Here is a 19,234-nt window from a genome sequence, read left to right on the forward strand (position 1 = left end):
CCCTGAGGCATTTTACATAGGAAAACAGCCTACTGATTAGTAGATGAAAGAGAATAGAATTATCAAAAAAAAAATTTGAAAATTGCAAATATTTATAATGGTACATATATGGAACAAAAAGAATAAAATGAAATGAGGCAAAGGTGTAGGTAAAGTTATCTTTGAACTAAATAAATGTTAATACCAGACCCAAAGAAAACTTTGTCAGACTGCTAATATCTAAAGCAAAGGAACTTTTTCGAAGAAAAAAAAATACATGTACATTCATCAATAAAAAGTAAGTATCTGATGTTGAATGATCGTAATTCTAATATTTATTGAGTGAGTTTTATAATTGCCAAAAATATACAAATTTCAAAAAGCTGAATTATATAACATTGCATGCTTTTTATAATCAAGAAATCTAAGGTAATCTACGGATAAGCGGAAACCCTCTACGCCAACTGACACAGCACATCAAAGAGAAATACATGCAACAAGACCTAGGACTGGAACATAATTCAATACAAAACCTCATAAGCACTATATAAACTTGAAAATAATGCTTATTTTTTATTATATAATATATATCCTTAATTATATTATGGTTATTTTAGTCAGAAAAAAACAAATAAAAAATATGTCAGTTTGTGATGCTATATTCAAAGATTGTGTACATTCTGAAAAAATATGTAGAAATCTAATTAAAGCGATGTTAATAATAATGCAAAGATGTTAAATTTTATACTTAACTTACATACTGATAATTGTTTTTATATCAGGTATATCAATAATTAATATAAGTGTATATGGTAATTTGTATTATCTTTATATTAATGGTACATATTTATAACAAAAGAAAAAATAAAATAAAATGGGGGCAAAGATGTAGGTGAAATTATCTTTTATACAATTTTTATACCAGACATTCGAGTCGATTATTTTTTTTATCAAGAAAAGAATGTCAAACTGCTGATATATAAAGCAAAGGATTTTTTTGAGAGAAAAAAAACCCACAATACATGTACATTTATCAATAAAAAGTAAGCATCTGATATTGAATGGTCGTAATTCAAATATTTATAGAGTAAGTTTTATATTTATCAAAAAATATTCAATTTTCAGAAAGCGGATTGATATAACATTGTGTGCTAATTAATATCAAGAAATTTAAGGTATATAAGTATTAAATTTTTACCTGATGCAGAAGAAAAACTCAAATGTTTGAACAATTTATCCTTTTTGTCCTCACAAATTATGTCAGTGCTATTTCACTCCATCCATTGTAATGGTCATTACCTCTGTTATATACTCACTTCATTATAAAAAGTGAATTCTTATTTAGTTTTGAATATTACAATGGGAAAGGATAATTTTGTAAGGTCACTCGAAAGTGTGAATATGTTCTAAATTGGTCAGACAATACTTGGTCATGTTTTATGAAGATTTAAAGCCCTCGGCTACGCCTTGGGCTTTAAATCTTAATAAAACATGACCAAGTATTGTCTAACCTATAATTAACAAATGGGAACACATAGAAAATTTTAAAACAAATGTCATGGCTCTTTCAATTCACTTATCTGTCACGCTTTCCTCGTGTTTTGATTTTATTGTTTATCAATGTCACGATCCGGTAAACTTCGACAACAAACTCGAAAACTAATAAGCTTGCCACTAACAACCACTAAATGAAATATTATTTGTCGATAGTAAGTTATAGATATGTAATAAATATTAAAAAAAAACGTGCATGCAAGACTTAGTTTAGTATATATGCAAGCATTGGTTCAATAATTTCGATAACATTAAAATTTTAAGAAACTCGTTTCATATGACTTTAATATGTAAAAAAAAATCCATAACTTTTAACGCGTTAAATCTTCTTTACATAAGAAATGTATCCTATTTGCTATTTTTGCCAATGATAAGATAGCCGACTTTTAAAGCATCATTGTTTGTAAAACATGCATTTGCATAAATATTTTTTTCATGTTTTTATTACATATCTGATACATCATTATTTATAGTTTTGACTATGTTGTTGAAAATATATCTCACTAGACATTAGACTTCGAATGTCTGAATGGCAAGTCATGAAATACATTGAAAGTTTTGCATACCGATTATTTTCAAAACAACCGCGATCCCATATTCCATTTTAATTTGTCTTCTTTTAACCCCATGCATAAGACTTAGCATCTGCTGCTACGTTAGCATAATGATCACGTTTGCAAAAACAGGGTACAACTTTTTTATATGATTTGTGCAATGCATTTTTATAGAAAATTACACATAAAATATTTTGTGATGACGAATTATATTTGTTATGACTTTTTGTCTATAAATCAATCTAAAACAAGTTGCTTTCTTTAAAAAAAAGAAAAGCAACACGTGAACCGCAGACTGCCTGTTCACCAAAAGATTGTTGCTGAATTTGTGTTTGCTTTTGAATTGAAATTATTGACTGTGATTAGAAGAAGTCAGTTGAAAGTGTATATTTACATCTACTATTTGAATATACATTTTAAAGCTAGACTATTTTATTTAGTACTTGGGAATGTACGTAATTTTCCCGATGATAACCCTTTCGCAAATCCCAATTTCTACAAACCGGATGACTTATGCAAATTGCACAAACCAATCGCAATATAAATTTATGCACTCAGTTTCCTTTATAATCTGGAATTCTGCATGCATTTATTTTATCTATCATATCTTTATATTTTGCTTCATGCAACTGATTGGGACATCTTATAAAGAGACTTTTTTTGGTCTAATAAAACATCTCAAATTTTAAGGATTTCCTGATTTTACTTAAATCAATTCAAATATTCTACAGGGAAACTTGGTTTTGCCGAAGAATATCTTAATTCAGAAATTTTATGAATACCTGTACATACCCTCAAAATAACCAATTTATATAAAAAGGTATGTAGATATAAAAAGATACCAGAATAAAAATGATGTTCGCCAGACGCCAGCCTACAAAAAAGCACCAGTGACACTCAAACGAAAAAAGTTAAAAGGCCAAATAAATTACAAAGTTAAGGAATCTATTCCTTGGGTAGACAATCCTTAGCTTTTCGAAAGGTCAAGGTTTATTATAGGACAGTGATTAAAAAAAGAAACAAAAGAGAAACAGCTAGAGGTCAGAATACCGTAAGTAATAGTGACCGTGCATGAAAGTCACATGTCAATCTCTTACAGCCGTGTCCTAAATTTAGATAAGAAAAACGAAAATGCGCATTAACGAATGAAATTAGTATTATTGGAATTTTTGAGAACGCAAACCGATAGTGTGCGTTTGAAATGTGATCTATAATGCGAATGAATCAAGACGTGTAGGATAGTTGGGAAACACAGTGAATACAATTTTCAAAACCGTACCATAGTACAAATATGTAGATGTTATAAGGTTAAACTATTAAAACAAACAAACAAAAATAGAATTGAAATTTTATAATAAACATAGTTTACGTTCCTGTTAGTAATTTTTTTAATATATACTCTGATAATAATAACAACAAGTCTAAACTGAAAACAACGTTAAAACCTATGATTGCGTTGGATAAAAACCGCAATTTTTATACGTGTGCATGCAAAACAAATTTCTTGTTAGAGGGGTCTAAATACAGCACAAACAACATTTTCCAAAAGACCAAAAAAGTGAAAAAGTATATTTTAAAAAACGCATTTGACTAACAGGTCGAACAACAAATGTTCTTAAACCCTGCTGACTGCCATTGGCGATTGCCAAATAAACGGATCACAAGGTGTAATAAATGGATCTTAACTATAAATTTTATACCACACAGAAAACAGTAAACTTGCGGCGAAGATGGTATACCGCAAACAAAGGTGCAAAGATTTTTTGTACACCATATCCGGATTTCGACAATTAATGTCTCTTCAGTGATGTTAGGAATCGAAACGGTTATTGGAAGGCCACATAATTTACCTCAATTTAGGATAGACTCTTGAATTTTGAGGAGTCAAAATAGGATGAACGGATCATATTAACCCGAAGGCAAATATAATACAAGCCCAAACGAAAAAATATAAACAAGTCTAAATTGAAAATTACGTTCAAACCTATGATTGCGTTGGATAAAAACCGCAATTTTTATACGTGTGCATGCAAAACAAATTTCTTGTTAGAGGGGTCTAAATACAGCACAAACAACATTTTCCAAAAGACCAAAAAAGTGAAAAAGTATATTTTAACAAAACGCATTTGACTAACAGGTCGAACAACAAATGTTCTTAAACCCTGCTGACTGCCATTGGCGATTGCCAAATAAACGGATCACAAGGTGTAATAAATAGATCTTAACTATAAATTTTATACCAAACAGAAAACAGTAAACTTGCGGCGAAGATGGTATACCGCAAACAAAGGTGCAAAGATTTTTTGTACACCATATCCGGATTTCGACAATTAATGTCTCTTCAGTGATGTTAGGAATCGAAACGGTTATTGGAAGGCCACATAATTTACCTCAATTTAGGATAGACTCTTGAATTTTGAGGAGTCAAAATATGATGAACGGATCATATTAACCCGAAGGCAAATATAATACAAGCCCAAACGAAAAAATATAAACAAGTCTAAATTGAAAACAACGTTCAAACCTATGATTGCTTTGGATAAAAACCGCAATTTTTATACGTGTGCATGTAAAACAAATTTCTTGTTAGAGGGGTCTAAATACAGCACAAACAACATTTTCCAAAAGACCAAAAAAGTGAAAAAGTATATTTTAACAAAACGCATTTGACTAACAGGTCGAACAACAAATGTTCTTAAACCCTGCTGACTGCCATTGGCGATTGCCAAATAAACGGATCACAAGGTGTAATAAATGGATCTTAACTATAAATTTTATACCAAACGGAAAACAGTAAACTTGCGGCGAAGATGGTATACCGCAAACAAAGGTGCAAAGATTTTTTGTACACCATATCCGGATTTCGACAATTAATGTCTCTTCAGTGATGTTAGGAATCGAAACGGTTATTGGAAGGCCACATAATTTACCTCAATTTAGGATAGACTCTTGAATTTTGAGGAGTCAAAATAGGATGAACGGATCATATTAACCCGAACTCTGATAATAATATATGTATACATGTAGTATCAATAAACACAAACGTCAAGTATTTACGGACGGACATTTTATTTATCAAATGAATGTATGTCTAAATTTTACCATTCCACTATATGAATAGATTACTATACAAAATATAAGCAAAGACTTATAAATCCATACTAAAACAGTACAAAAAAAATAACATTATGATAGTACTTAATTAAATTTTGTTATGATTATTGTAAATTATTATTATGTTTTTTTGTGAGCTGCAAGGATTTAAATATTTAATTAATGTATCTTACTTTCCGTTTTATGGGTATATTACAATACAAAAAAATAAATAACAATTACTTATAAAACCTTACTAAAACGGTAGGAAATAATTAACCTAGAAATATAATTATTATTGTTTATCAACATTTTTTATGTATGATGCAAGGATTTATTCAGATTTAATTATTATGCATGTTTCATTTACAAATGAATATTTAAAAATACCGAACCAGAGTATCTTGTCATATAAATACTTATTTCTTAATTGCAACTCTGAAAATATTCTGACTTCAATTTAATATTTAGTTTCTACAGAAACATAAATACAGTATATATTTTGTATATATTTCTGTGATTTCTATTGAATTAATTAAATTGAATACTTTTGATAATAATATTATCTTTATGTTTTCCGATCTAATATACACATTTAAACCAGAATGTTCTCTCCTTAGTCTATGATGAAAATACACACGTGGTTAAATCGTCAGACATAGTTAGTTTACATGTTATCATGACAATGCACAATACCACGTTACAATTGACCTAGATACACACAGTGTACAGGGGTCGTTTTAAAACAAATATAATTGCGTTGTCATAATACTTGTTTAGAAACTTTCACATCAAAGCGCCTATAAACATTCACATTATTAAAAACACATATGTTTTGTGAAAAGGCAAAAAGGTTCTTATATTTAAACGATTTATTGACTGCAACCTAGTCTTATTGTTTACTTTCCAATTTACTTTGATGGTGTAATGTCACGTGGTAGCCAAGCCATAGAGGGACCGTATCAAAGACGTAGATAACTACCTGTATAAATGATCGAAAACTTTCGAGACGTTCCGAGAATTTTATTCCGACTTCCGGCCGAGAGATATGGAGTGGCCCATAGACACATCCAAAACTCGCCAATATATAAGCGTGAACCCCTCAGGGGGTTCACGCAAAAAATTAATTTTTGAATTGCTCCCGTTCTGATATGTCGCGCATCAAGCGGCATATCAGAACTGGAGCAATTGAAGGATTTGATTTTAATTAGATTGGCTATAAATCATCTGAAGAATTTGTATGCGCTCGCACATGTGCTGTGATTTTGAACAATAACTTTATAAAATTGCTTTTACTTGATTATTGTTTGTCGTAATGTAATCGTTGAATTTTTACCAAAAGTGAGAGTTCGTCATTTAAAAGTAGAATTTAAGATTTAATTTATTTATCGAGGTAAAGGTGAAGCCATCTCTGTTTTTAAGGATAACGTTACACCTTTTAAACTGTTCAATATTCAATGTGTGGTACCGGTATTCGATCGTTTTGTTCTGTTCTTTCTTTATGTATTCGACGAACCTTGCGTGTTTTCTTTAAGGTTTCTAGGCCAGTTATTCCAAATAATATCCCAAAACCACTCCACAACCAACAGCGTTGAAGTCTTCAATGAACAAATACATATAGCAACAAACCACACGCAAGCAATTGACTGCCGTTCGACGTTATTGATATTTTTAAGTCAACCATGTATTACGTACGTAAGTAAATTATTGTATGTTCTAACTTTTCGTTTTATCTGATTTTGACCTGCTTATAATATGCGAATCAAACATTTTTTTCTACTGTTTGTGATATATATTTTCCTTTTAGGTAGAGACCCAATTGGAATTGGACAAATGGACAAAAGAGCTGTCTTACTGTTTACGAAAAAGGGAACAGCTCTGGGTAATTACGTTTGTCTGGTCACTTCTTTTTGTACAATAAAAAGTATATTGACATTAACATTTTAATTTGCGGAAATAAGGTAATCAGAAATACATGTCCAATACTGATACGCTCTGAACCATTATTTATAACGGGGAAAAGTGAGGAGATATCAGAGGAACAAACCAAAACAACAAATTAGGTAAAGAAAGACAACGCATAGCCAAAAAGAATAAAAGACAAACAACGAACTGGTTAACAAAACATTACACAGAAAACTAAAGATTGAGCAGCACGAACACCGCCTAAACCTGGAGCTGAACTCATGTGCTCCAGAAAATTGAGCAGTTCCTGCTTTACTAGTCACATCCCATATTTTACTCATTGCAAGTGAAATTTTAAGTCGTCGAAAAAAAGGACGGGGAAATGTATTTTTGTGGTTATAAGGTTTTTTAAATTCTATTTAATATTGTATTTTGAAGTAGATTAAATGCTACGCTTACAATTCTGCAGTTGAAACCTGTGGGAACTAATTCGATCTTTTACTTTTTATAAGAATATTGGAAGATCAGAGGACCTTTATATATCTAAGAATTAGCATCTCGTGCAATACTTTTCGATAATGCCATTAGGTTATTCATATGTGTACACTAAAATTTAAAAGAGTTTGTGAGGGTTTTTTTCTAATTCCTCTATTCCATACATTTGTCTCTTTAGATGTATTATTGAAATACTTATTTAACATTTTTACTAAATTATGCAGTTGAATCCGGATCTTCGTGTGATGAAAGGAAGAATTTATATTGGGGTAAGTAACAGTCCTTGATTATGTAATTAGTGGTATTATTATTTCTTAAATTCTTATCAAAATATATTTATTTAGAGAAAATCAAAATATATGAATTAAAAGTATAAAGGTAACCCATTGTTACTGTAATATTGAACTTTGCCTTTACGGATATTTTATTCCGCGTTTCTCAGAGAGTAAATCGAACATCATCAAAACCTCAAATCGTCATCATACCCGAATTGCATAATTTTGTAAATAAGATACTTATCAAATGTTTCCCAATTAGTAGATGAACACGGTACGGCCCTATTGTCAATGGAAATAAACGTAGATATTAACAAAGTTACCAGTACAAGCCAGAAAAAGAACGTCTACTACATTTTACAAAATGAATTTTAGATTCGAATCGGCATCAAGTTTCTTTTATAAGATGGTATCTCTGGACGTTTTCCCCCAAGTACCTTAGCATGATAAATACATGTTTGAAAGATACGGAATGATTCTAGAATTTTTTTAAATCATAGCTATAGTAGAAAAATGAAAAAATTCTTTCTTGACCAGTCAATTTAATAAAATCGCAAACATTAAATGTTATTCGTAACCCTAAAGACGTTATTTGCATTCCTTAAATATTGTTTTTCTATATAACTGGTAATTTTTTTCTTACCGAAATAATTACTGTTGTTGGAATTGTATATTGATTTCAAGACGAAAGTTCTTACTTTTTACTTTTTCAACAAATATCGAGTTTAATAAAATGTAAAAGCAATACTTGTCATTCTCCACTCGTCTTAGTAATGGCTTCCACCTTAACTGCTCATTCAAAATAAATGTTTAAATATTCGATATTTAGGGGATAACCGTTGTTTCCAGTGTATTCGACTGAAAGTTCTAGAGTGGGAAGTTGCTTGATTTTTTTTTACCTGAATGAAAAGATATCAGATATCTGGATAAGGGTGCCATGGATCGGAAAACCTATGCATGAATCCGATAGAAAAATCATTTAGGAAGAACGTGAGTGTCTCTGTTAGGTATGGTCACATGGAAATATTTTAGATATTTTAATTTTTAAAGAAGGGTGGTAAATTCGAAAGAACGACTTAGTTCCTTAAGTACTTCGGTACTGACATGATTTATAACATTCTATCTGAAATTGCCCGTTTATAAATTTTGAAATTATACAGAAACAGATGGATTTGGATTTTATTTTAGGTCCTTTTTGGTTTATAGCTTTTCAACATTTTCGGTCTTTATACTTCCTTGGTTTTCAAATATTTGGCTTTGAGACTGCCTGATGAAGGTAAATCCAGAAAAGCGCTTCGAACGAAATTTATAACGTATTGTTTTCAATTTTTTTAAGGATTTTCAGTATACATACAAACATTGGTGCCAACGTTGATGATTTAATACAAATCATGAAAACAGACAGAAATACGAACAACAATTAAAAAATAAAAATTAATTGTATAAAAATAAATTGTAAATGGTCCTTCTCCTTCGAAATATGATGGATTGTTTGTTTGTTTGTTTATTAAATGAATGTCTTAACGTCTACCAGTCAATTGTTTACATTATTAGTAGAGAAAAACACATACGAGTAAAACACACACAAGAGATTAACCGTCCAGTGACAGATGTTTCTTTATTCATAAGGACACAGTAAAAGAAACAAAACAGGTTTTATGATCTCCCTATACCTTCCCCCTTAAATAAAAAAAAGGGGCGGGACCCACGTTCACATTTTCGTACTAGGTTCTGCATCCTAGATTTGGTTAAGATACTATACTTAGAATATAATTATTTTTTCTATTTTAGGTCCATCGCGCGTCTCGCGCGGATGATGACGTCACGAGGCATGTTCATATTAGCGAAAAACTTGAACAAATTTCTAACTTTTCAGGTGGAGATGCTGGACAGACAACATGTATATCGACGGAATAACACATTATGTACTTCTGTTGTTCCTGTATGTAATGTTTTGTTCACAGTTCACTAGCAGTGCACGCTTTTTATATATTTTATCCTGTGCAATCGATTATTTTCAGACAATGTACATATTTTAGCAGCACTTTGTATCACAGATTTGTACTTTAATCTTTGTGCAGACATTTCATTGTAGGATATTATTGATATTTACGGAGCTTGAAAGCGATTTCTACGGCATTGAAATACGTTTCCTCTACGAACATTCTTGGGATTGTTCTATTTAGATGGAATACATGTATACCCTGTTGGCTGCAAAGTTTAAGGTCAATTGAACATGTAATTTCAGAGAAGAAGCGCACACATGAATTTGGGTCATGTTTTCCGAGAAGAAATGCAATAACAAAATTAAAAACCGAGTGTTCGGAAAACAATTGCGGGTCTTTCCACCTCAAATGGACGTATTTTGATATGAAATTATTAAAAGCCTGTTTGAAATGTCATTTCTTGTGTCAGACGATAGCTTACTTAAAAATGATTCCAAAAATATATGGTTTTTGTACAATTTTGCTTAAAATAAGGCACATAATTTGATAGTTTGAAAAACGTCAAATGTTAAGTATCATATGATAGGTCACTTGACACTGATTCCAAAAATAAATGGTTCTATATACTTTTATATTAAATTAATGCAAAAAAAACGGCTACTTCTGGTTTACTTAAGGTCGCTTCCGGTTGAATTTCATGTGTCATGTGTATTCCTACCAAATGCAAAAGATCAAATGTCTTTATCGTGTATCAATATGAAGTTATAGCAACGGTTAATATCTAGAACGTCAACTATACCTTTTACCTTGACCTTAATTTCAAGGTAATCAAGCAAGGACCTCATATCATAAAAACCTTGGATCTCTACCGTGTATTGTTAATAAAATATAGTACCATATATCTTATTATTAACATCTGAGTGGAGTAAGCTTCAAGTAAATGTAACCATACCGCTTCGAATAAAAAAATTCCTGTCACGACATATCGCAACTAACGATTTGGTGAAAATCTTTTGTCGATGCATGTATATATTAGTTTTTTTAGGAGTAGCATAAACAACCTTTTTTTGTTAAAAAAAAAGAAGATTAGTAGGTACTTACGGTTTATAAAATGTTACTTCCCGTTACATTTGAACCTTTCTTCACACTGGTTCCAAAAATATAAAGTTCTAGTAAATTGTACATGAAAATAATGCAAAACAAAACGGCTACCTCCGGATAACAATAGATCACTTCCGGTTGACCTTCTTCAAGGTCATATATCTGTAACAAAATGTAAAGACCCTTGGACTTTATCATGAACCCATTAGAAGTAAGAGCAAAGTTCAAAATCTGGAATGTCAAATCAAACTTTGACCTTGATCCCAATTTCAAGGTCATAACACAAGGACCTCAAATCAAAAGACCCTAAGTCTCTACTATATATGGTTAATGAATTATATTACCACACAGTTTATTATAAATGTAAGAGGGGTGAAAAATCTCGTTTAATGTGTACGTACCCTTTCAACCAAAATTCATGTGTTAAGATATGTCGCAACTAACAATTCTGTAAAAAAAATTGTTGATTTCTTCTACGATTTCTGAAAATAAGTGACCTTGATCTCATTTTCTTTTTAATGGACTAAGGGCCTTACATAAAAAGTCCCTAGGTATCTATCACTTAGAGTTTGCCAGTTACAAATACATTTCACTTACATACCAAATAGAGAAGGGGAAATAACTATCATATGGAATCTCTATATTGCTTCGGTGATAATTATCCAAAACATCCTAAGGATATAATGAGCAATTTGGAAAAAAAAATGAATTTGTCAGTTTCTTTTACGGTTGCAAATTATTAGAAATAACAAGAAAAATAGTGTAAAGGGAGATAACTCTTACAAGAAAAATTATTCGGTTAAGCGGTGTCAGCTTCAAAATCGTATAAACTGTTCAATATCTAAGCGACATTTTGCGAAACAACCCAAACAGCGAGAGAAAATAAATTATGCAGAAGAAAAAATAAATAAATCAAAAACCAATTGTTCAGAGAACTCAACCTCGATAATAAAGGATTGTTAAGGAATACCAGTCTCATAAGAGTCAAATTCAATGTTAATACGCAAGGGGACCGTGAAAAAAAAACATTTCTGCAAATATTTGCAAAAATCCTGTGATATTTTCTCGATGAGTTCATCGATTTCTCAAACCGTCAGTTAATTGTTGCGCCCAAAAGCTATAGGAGACACCAATTTGAATAACAAAGACAAAAAAGCAAAGGGAAAGATGAAAACGGAAAATTGAAAAAAGAAATTATGAGTGCCATGTTGACCATAAGACGTTTGAAAACATTTGGGATTGTCGGAACTTTATACATACAGGCTTTATTCAAATTGTTAAATTGTTTGATGTACTTGAATGTAGACAAACTGAATTATTTGACTTTCAAACATATTATATTCATATCATACAATGTATTTATGTAGATTTGTGGTCTCAAAATCTTCCATCCACCCTTTTTATATTTTTTTTCTCCAGTCGGTAAGTGTGTGCCTTTCCAAACACGTCTAATAAAGTTTCATCATTATAACCATATAAGCAAAGGTGATAAAGGATTAGCACAAATTGGCCAAAAACTTTTACGAAATATTTAAAACTACAGTTTTTTATTGCGAAAGTATGATTCGACATGTAGGAAATAGATAAATCTGGTATTTCAAGCTTAGCTGGTATTGTGCTATTGCTTATATTGTAAGCAACTTGTGCTTATTGTACAAGTTGATTGAAGTTATAGATAATTAGAATGCGGTTCATAAATCTTAATGCTTCTTTTAATTATGTTTTATTTGATTTGATCATTAAAGGGGCATTAGCTGTCAAATTCATGATCACCGATTTGACTCAAATTCTCATATTTGATTTATAACATACTAAAATATATATCCAAATTATAAAAAGTCTAAAATAAACAATTCACAAGGCATAGGCTCGATAATATATGTCATCGTTTCGTGTGTATTTTAGTCTAGACACCATCTAATCAACTATCGAGTTGACCTCCGTAGACTACAGACGGTCATATAAGCGATATCAACATAAATATAGATATAAATAGATAGCAAACTCGTGCCATTGGATTTTTCAAGGTGTGTTTAATTTCATATTTTAGGTTAAAAATATATGCTTATCATCGTTTTACCTGTATAAGAATGAGTTTTTGTAGATCGAATCAGTCAATCAAATGATTTACCTTTGTTTCACTTTCAATGTTGACATTCTTTTCCTTTTAATAACTGAACATGCATAATTCATGCGTAATCCATCTCTAGCTAAGGGGTTAAATTGAAGGTCACATTAATACGGATTCAATGAGGTCGAGTTATTCACTTGCAAGTGAATAATTCATCATCGATGTTTCTTAGCTTATTTTGACAAAATTGAACCATACTGGCTGCTAAAAGCGAATTATTACTTCATTATTTCACTTTCATTAATGATTGAACAAAAAAAAACTATTTCAATTTTTTTTATATATCTCGTAGCTAGTTCCCCTTTAAGTGTACGAATACAGTATTTCTAAATCAGCAAATAGAACACTTTACGACATGTTGCAGTAATTGCGATAAATCTGATACGATATTATAATAGTATTATTTTACTTCTTTATGTGCTTTAGTTGTCTGGTAAAACTGATACTATTAAAAATAAAGGCCTTTTACTGAATAGTTTTAATTTGACTCAACGAAAGCTGAAGAGGACTATTGAAGTCATGCGTCCTCTATACCAAGCAGTACACGCTTCTAAAGGTGTTATTTTTTTTTTGTATTTGGGCGTAGGTCTACAAATATTAAATAAGTAAACTTTTATTTTGTCAAATGATAAGAAGTTGTTGTATTATCATAACAAGACATTCTCCTAATTTCTCATGGAGCTTTGTTTTGCTTTAAATAGACGAGGCAATGTCATTCTAAAATATTGTTGTCTCTTTTATTTCAGTTAGCGAGACTAGCACCCGATAAAGATGACTGTACATTCCGAATTATAACGAACAGTGGGGCGAAACATATTCTTCGAAGTAAGTAAAGGACTTATTATTCTATTCATAATTACCTGTTTGCAATTTTTTGATACGCATTAACTGTAGTTTAATTCTTTTTGGTCAATTAGATGATTAAATACTTGAAATTGTTGTGGTATATCTCCCGTCTGATGCTTTTGACTTTTAAAAATAATAATAATGGTAACTTGCTTAACCCCAAATATATGGAAGTACTATGTATTGTCTTTCAGGTTCAAATAATTCTGGTTAATGGTTTTGGATGTCCTTCTTACTTACAGATACAGGGGTGCGTAGAGGGCGTACGACCCCCGCCCTTTTTTTCGTCGCCGAAAATAGAATATTATGTTTGTCCCGTTTTATATGTTTTTTAGCGTTAAATCGTCTAACATTTTTCGCCTTGTTCCGCTCGGCAGTATATCATATTACGTATTCCGGAATTACGCCACACTTTCATGATTCAAGGGCAATTGCATACACTTCATTAATCCTGACAAAATTCTTTTGAAGAAGCAAAGTTCGAATTCTTCAATTGCCCCATAAGCTCGGCTATTTTTTGTAAACGTTTTATAAACTGTATACAGTTTTCTGAGCTTGATACACTAAGATATTTCTCCATTTTAGAATCGAGCAACTATTATAGAAAATCGGTTATCAAACAGGTTGGCGATAATGCATATACCAGAGAATAAATAATCTTAATATTCCTTTAGAATTACAGATAAAGCTATTCGATTCTTTTGTAGCCTTTATTTTGACGTACTCCTCGGAAATTTGGGGATTTTAAAAATAAATAAATAGTTAGAAGATATTTACAATTCTGCCAAACAAAAAAATCTGGGTTTACAGGTACACATGTTATGCTTTATGAGGAACCTTGCCGAAATTTCCTATTGAAAAAAGTAAAATAAAAAAATACCGTACTCCAAGGAAAATTTTCTTATCAAATGGCAAAATTAAAAGCTCAAGCAAATCAAAAGAATGGAAAATAACAGTCATAATCCCGACTTGGTACAGGCATTTTCTTATGTAGAAAATGGTGGATTAAACCAGGTTTTATAGCCAGCTAAACCTCTCACTTGTATGACAGTCGCATATAATTCCATTATATTAACAACAATGTGTGAACAAAACAAACAGACAAAAATGGATTAAACAGTAAAGGTTAGAAATTTACAAAGACAAATAAAAAGAACACTATAACACGTAATTATGATGATAAACAACGTCAGTACCTAGAGTCTATACTTCAAGACCATCATGTATTATTTGTGAAGCTGATACGGAATATTTTTCACAAGGTCTTGGCATCTTCCGATACACTTTTTATGAAAAGGACGAGACGTTCTATGACATAACCCTAGTTCATCAACTTTCTGCTCAGACACTGGTGACGATTTATAAAGCCTGAGTAGTAGCTGCAAGCTCTTGAATACCGAATGAGTTGGGAAATGAATATCCCAGATGCAGGTGAAGTTTGTATATTGTTTGCTAAGGTGGGGGAAATTTATAATTTCGAAATTAAAATTATCTCGTTTGTCATAGATTCTGGTACTGAGAAGACCACTTATGTCAAATTCGAGGTGTAAGTCTAAAAATGAGGCGGGGGAAGCCGTGTCTGCCGTTTCTTTAATTTCTAGTTCTGGGGGATATATTAATGGAACCCAATCAGCAAAGTTTGGATTGTTAATGGAAAGAACATCATCAATATATCTGAATGTGAAATTAAATGATCTGGCTTCTTTTATCTTCTTGTTTTTGATAAGTGTCTGAAGGAACTCCGACTCATGTGAAAATAAGAAGAGGTTGGCCAGGAGAAGCGCACAATTCGTTCCCATAGGATAGCCGACAATTTGTTGAAAAAGTCCACCTCCAAATTTAAAAAAAAATATTTTGTCAATATGAAACTTCAGCTGACGGAGGCCATATCTTGTGCCTAAATATTTGTCAATACGACAAAATGACATTATTTCATCGTATCTAATTATATTATTTTTTTGTTATTCATATCGTTACACAAATTCCTTTAGACTTATATATTTTAAGGATACCCTTTTGGTAAGGTTGAAACAAATATGGAAGCCGTGTACAGTTAAATTACCGATAAGCATGAATTAAAGATGTTTCATTATGTCTAACCCATATGTTAGGGGACTTCACAAATACTTTGGTATAAGTGAAATACGGTTTACATAACCAGCAGATAAAGCTTTCGCCAGACCACTTTATTCCGTTTGCATATCTTATTCAATGTTTTATTAAAATATTTACAATGTAGGGGAGGATGCAATAGTAGTAAAATATGGCCTGCATCTACATAAGACGAAAGAATATTGGCGAATAGGTTCATATTAGAATTAAACTAATGTGACAGAATAACTCTATTCAATATGAAGCTATATACTTCATTTTGAGATAACTTATATATTCTTAAAACTTAACACTGATTTTTTTTCCATTGTTAATTTGTTTTTCGAATGTTTAGCTAATCAGTATTTTTAAACATAAAGGTACTCAGTTAACGGATAGACAAAAGTGGATTGATACAATATTGGAAACACAAAAGCGTGTCAATAAAGATATGGTAATAATAAATCACATTATAGCATTTTAAAAATTGCCGGAATATACCAAGCAGGACATTCTAAACTCATAGGTCGACTAAAACTGACAACGCCATTGCAAAATAAAACCAAAAGATGATGAACAGACAAACAATTCACAAAACACTACATAGATAGCTTAAATCGAAAAACCAAAACGAAGGGTGATCCGTTTTGGTTGCTACGGAAGAGTGAGCAGATCCTGTTAACTATTGGCACCCGTCGTGTTACTCGTGTGAATATGTGTGCAACCATGAACACAAACACGTTCTTAGTGAGAGGTATAAGAGATTACTACATTAATACAAAAAAGAAATTTAATGGCATCAAATGTGAAATCTCGTATATCTGATTTATTTGGAAACATTTTAACTGATAAACCTAGTAACAAAACAGTCAAGTTGAGAATGTCGTTAACTGCTATGGAAAACATATACATGTATAACTTTATTGTTTTACGTTATTGTTTTACGTTATTATGTATTTGTTGTTACCAATGTCGTCATTAATAATGGAGACAAATAGAAGATACAAAAATGGCATTTAAAAAAAGTGTATGTCGATGAAAAAAGTTAAACTATTGCCAAACAAACGTTCACTCTTAATTCCGATGGTTGAACTGAAGAGTATGAAATGGATGTCGGTATATTATGACATATATACTTATAATTATACTTTGATAAGATTTATTCGGAATTTACCCATTCTTGACTATGACAAGTGAAATATATTTGGGGTCATATGTGCCACGGATATCAAACATAGTAATAATGGCAATGATAAAAAAAGAATTCTAGACCATTCAAACTGTTTCATCTATTTTTAACGTCAATAAACCCAGACTCTTGAAACTTCACAGAAAGATTGCACACATGTTGTAGTCTTTCTGTTATGGAATTGGCTGAGCAATTTTCCCAATTTTCAAGACTTTTTTAAGCAGAAGTTTGAACGGAAAATTTTTGTAATTTATTCTTCCTGCAGTTTTCCATCAAGGTCCCCGAAAGTAGAGATTGCATTGACACACCCTGCTGTTCTGGAATCGTTTGGGGCTTTTCCTTCATTTTTTCAAGACGTTGGAACTTTGTCAACTTTAAGTAAAATATATAAAGGCGGTACCAATTTGTGAAATAATCTCCTCTTTTTTACTATTGTTCTTTTGCCTTTGTTCTGCCTTGTTTTATGCTACACATATAAAATGTACCACTTATATTATTGTACCAAATGTATAACAGATAGTATTTCATTGGGGATGAATTTATAATTTCCTGCAGGGAGCTGTAGGTCGAAAGTTTAGATGTAAAGGAGAAAAGTATTCAGTAAAAGAAACTTCATCAAAAGAAGATATAATAGATTCATCTCTTAAACGTTCCCATTCAGTTGGTAAGAATATATATGATTTAAGAGTGTCATGGTTGCTGAGAGAAAAGTCAAATAAAATCTCTTTGTCATTTTAAATAAATATTTTAGCCGTATGCTTCTTTTTTCTACATTCCATATACATCTAGTTAACTAAGGGTTTTACAGATTTCAGAATAAGAACTTTATACAACATAATGATCTAACATTTAAGTAGATTAGACCAATATGTATTTCTGGCGAAAATGAACGATGACTATAAATGTATTTTGACAACATTAATTAAATATCACCAGCCAATCAATAACATTGTAGGAGGCGTACATGGAAAATTGGTCAATCAGACGATGACAGTATTTGGTGAACCAGAGGACACTAACACGTTCTCAAAACAAAACTGGTAGATAGAATTAATGTGAATATTATGTATACATGTATATCTAATTTTTAAACCTTCCAATTTATTAGCTTCAGTTGATATAGCAAATTGAACATATATCAAACAATTTTGTTCTTGAGAAAATGTTTCTTTTTAAAGCATGATCAGTATTTAAAGTAATATGAAATAAATATAATCAAAAGTATTTTATTACATTTCCACAAAAAAACATTCAGTAAAATTGTAGAGGTCAGACCGGATTTTACATTTTCAAGTGTTGCTTTTTTGTAGTGAGTTGGTCGCAGCTATAGATTTCGGATCTTCAGACTCTGGTTGCGCATTTTCTCTATGTTCCGATTATAAGTGTAACCCACTTCATATACAAACGGAATCTTTAGGAGGCAATGGTTCAGAAACAAAAAAGTCTCCAACCGTTCTCCTTATGAACCCAGATGGTGAATTTGCAGCTTTTGGTAAAATAGCTGAACAACAGTATGAAGAACTTGCCTTAGATGAAGAAGATAAAAAATGGTTTTATTTTCGTCGATTCAAAATGCAGCTTTTCACAAAGAAGGTATTTCGATAAAAATAACTTTACATGTGCATGTGCCTATCATCATAAAATTAACGGTGCAAATTTTACAAAATTTTGGTTCAAACATTTCCTAGGATCTGTTAATAGATTGACGTAATATTCGGACACTTGTCTAGTGTTGAAGGTTGTATATTGACAACTAGATGTCTTTTTGGTTTTTACCCTTATACATATCTCATAAATATACAGTAATTGATATAATTTTTCGAAATCAAACCACATTTCTTAAAATGAACAATATTATATACCATCTACATATTGTTTGAAATTCGAGATTGGGGTGTAACACGGAATTTTGCTAAGAAACCTTTTTTTTGCGAAAAGATGAGACAAAATGCGGTAATTTTTTAAATTAAAAGACTCATATTCAACCCCAGTGCATAACATTAATTTTTACACGATTGATGTAATAAGAAACTCAATTAATATGTCACAAACTTGGCACAAACAACTTAAAAATC

The 19,234-nt window shown here is 31.2% G+C and overlaps 1 protein-coding gene across 5 annotated transcripts in view; it reads left to right on the forward strand.

Annotated features, from left to right (window-relative positions):
* Positions 1–19,234, forward strand: part of LOC127728285 (heat shock 70 kDa protein 12A-like) — a 172,339-nt gene that overhangs the window by 82,733 nt on the left and 70,372 nt on the right. For all 5 annotated transcript variants that reach the window (XM_052235602.1, XM_052235603.1, XM_052235600.1 and 2 more), the window contains exons 7-13: positions 6,988–7,062; positions 7,805–7,849; positions 13,780–13,858; positions 16,351–16,424; positions 17,715–17,823; positions 18,115–18,199; positions 18,470–18,752. In XM_052235602.1, the coding sequence (XP_052091562.1) occupies positions 6,988–7,062; positions 7,805–7,849; positions 13,780–13,858; positions 16,351–16,424; positions 17,715–17,823; positions 18,115–18,199; positions 18,470–18,752 (750 nt within the window). The remainder of the gene's footprint in view (positions 1–6,987; positions 7,063–7,804; positions 7,850–13,779; positions 13,859–16,350; positions 16,425–17,714; positions 17,824–18,114; positions 18,200–18,469; positions 18,753–19,234) is intronic.

The sequence above is a fragment of the Mytilus californianus genome, unplaced genomic scaffold (assembly GCF_021869535.1).
Source record: "Mytilus californianus isolate M0D057914Y unplaced genomic scaffold, xbMytCali1.0.p SCAF_2, whole genome shotgun sequence".
NCBI lineage: Eukaryota > Metazoa > Mollusca > Bivalvia > Mytilida > Mytilidae > Mytilus > Mytilus californianus.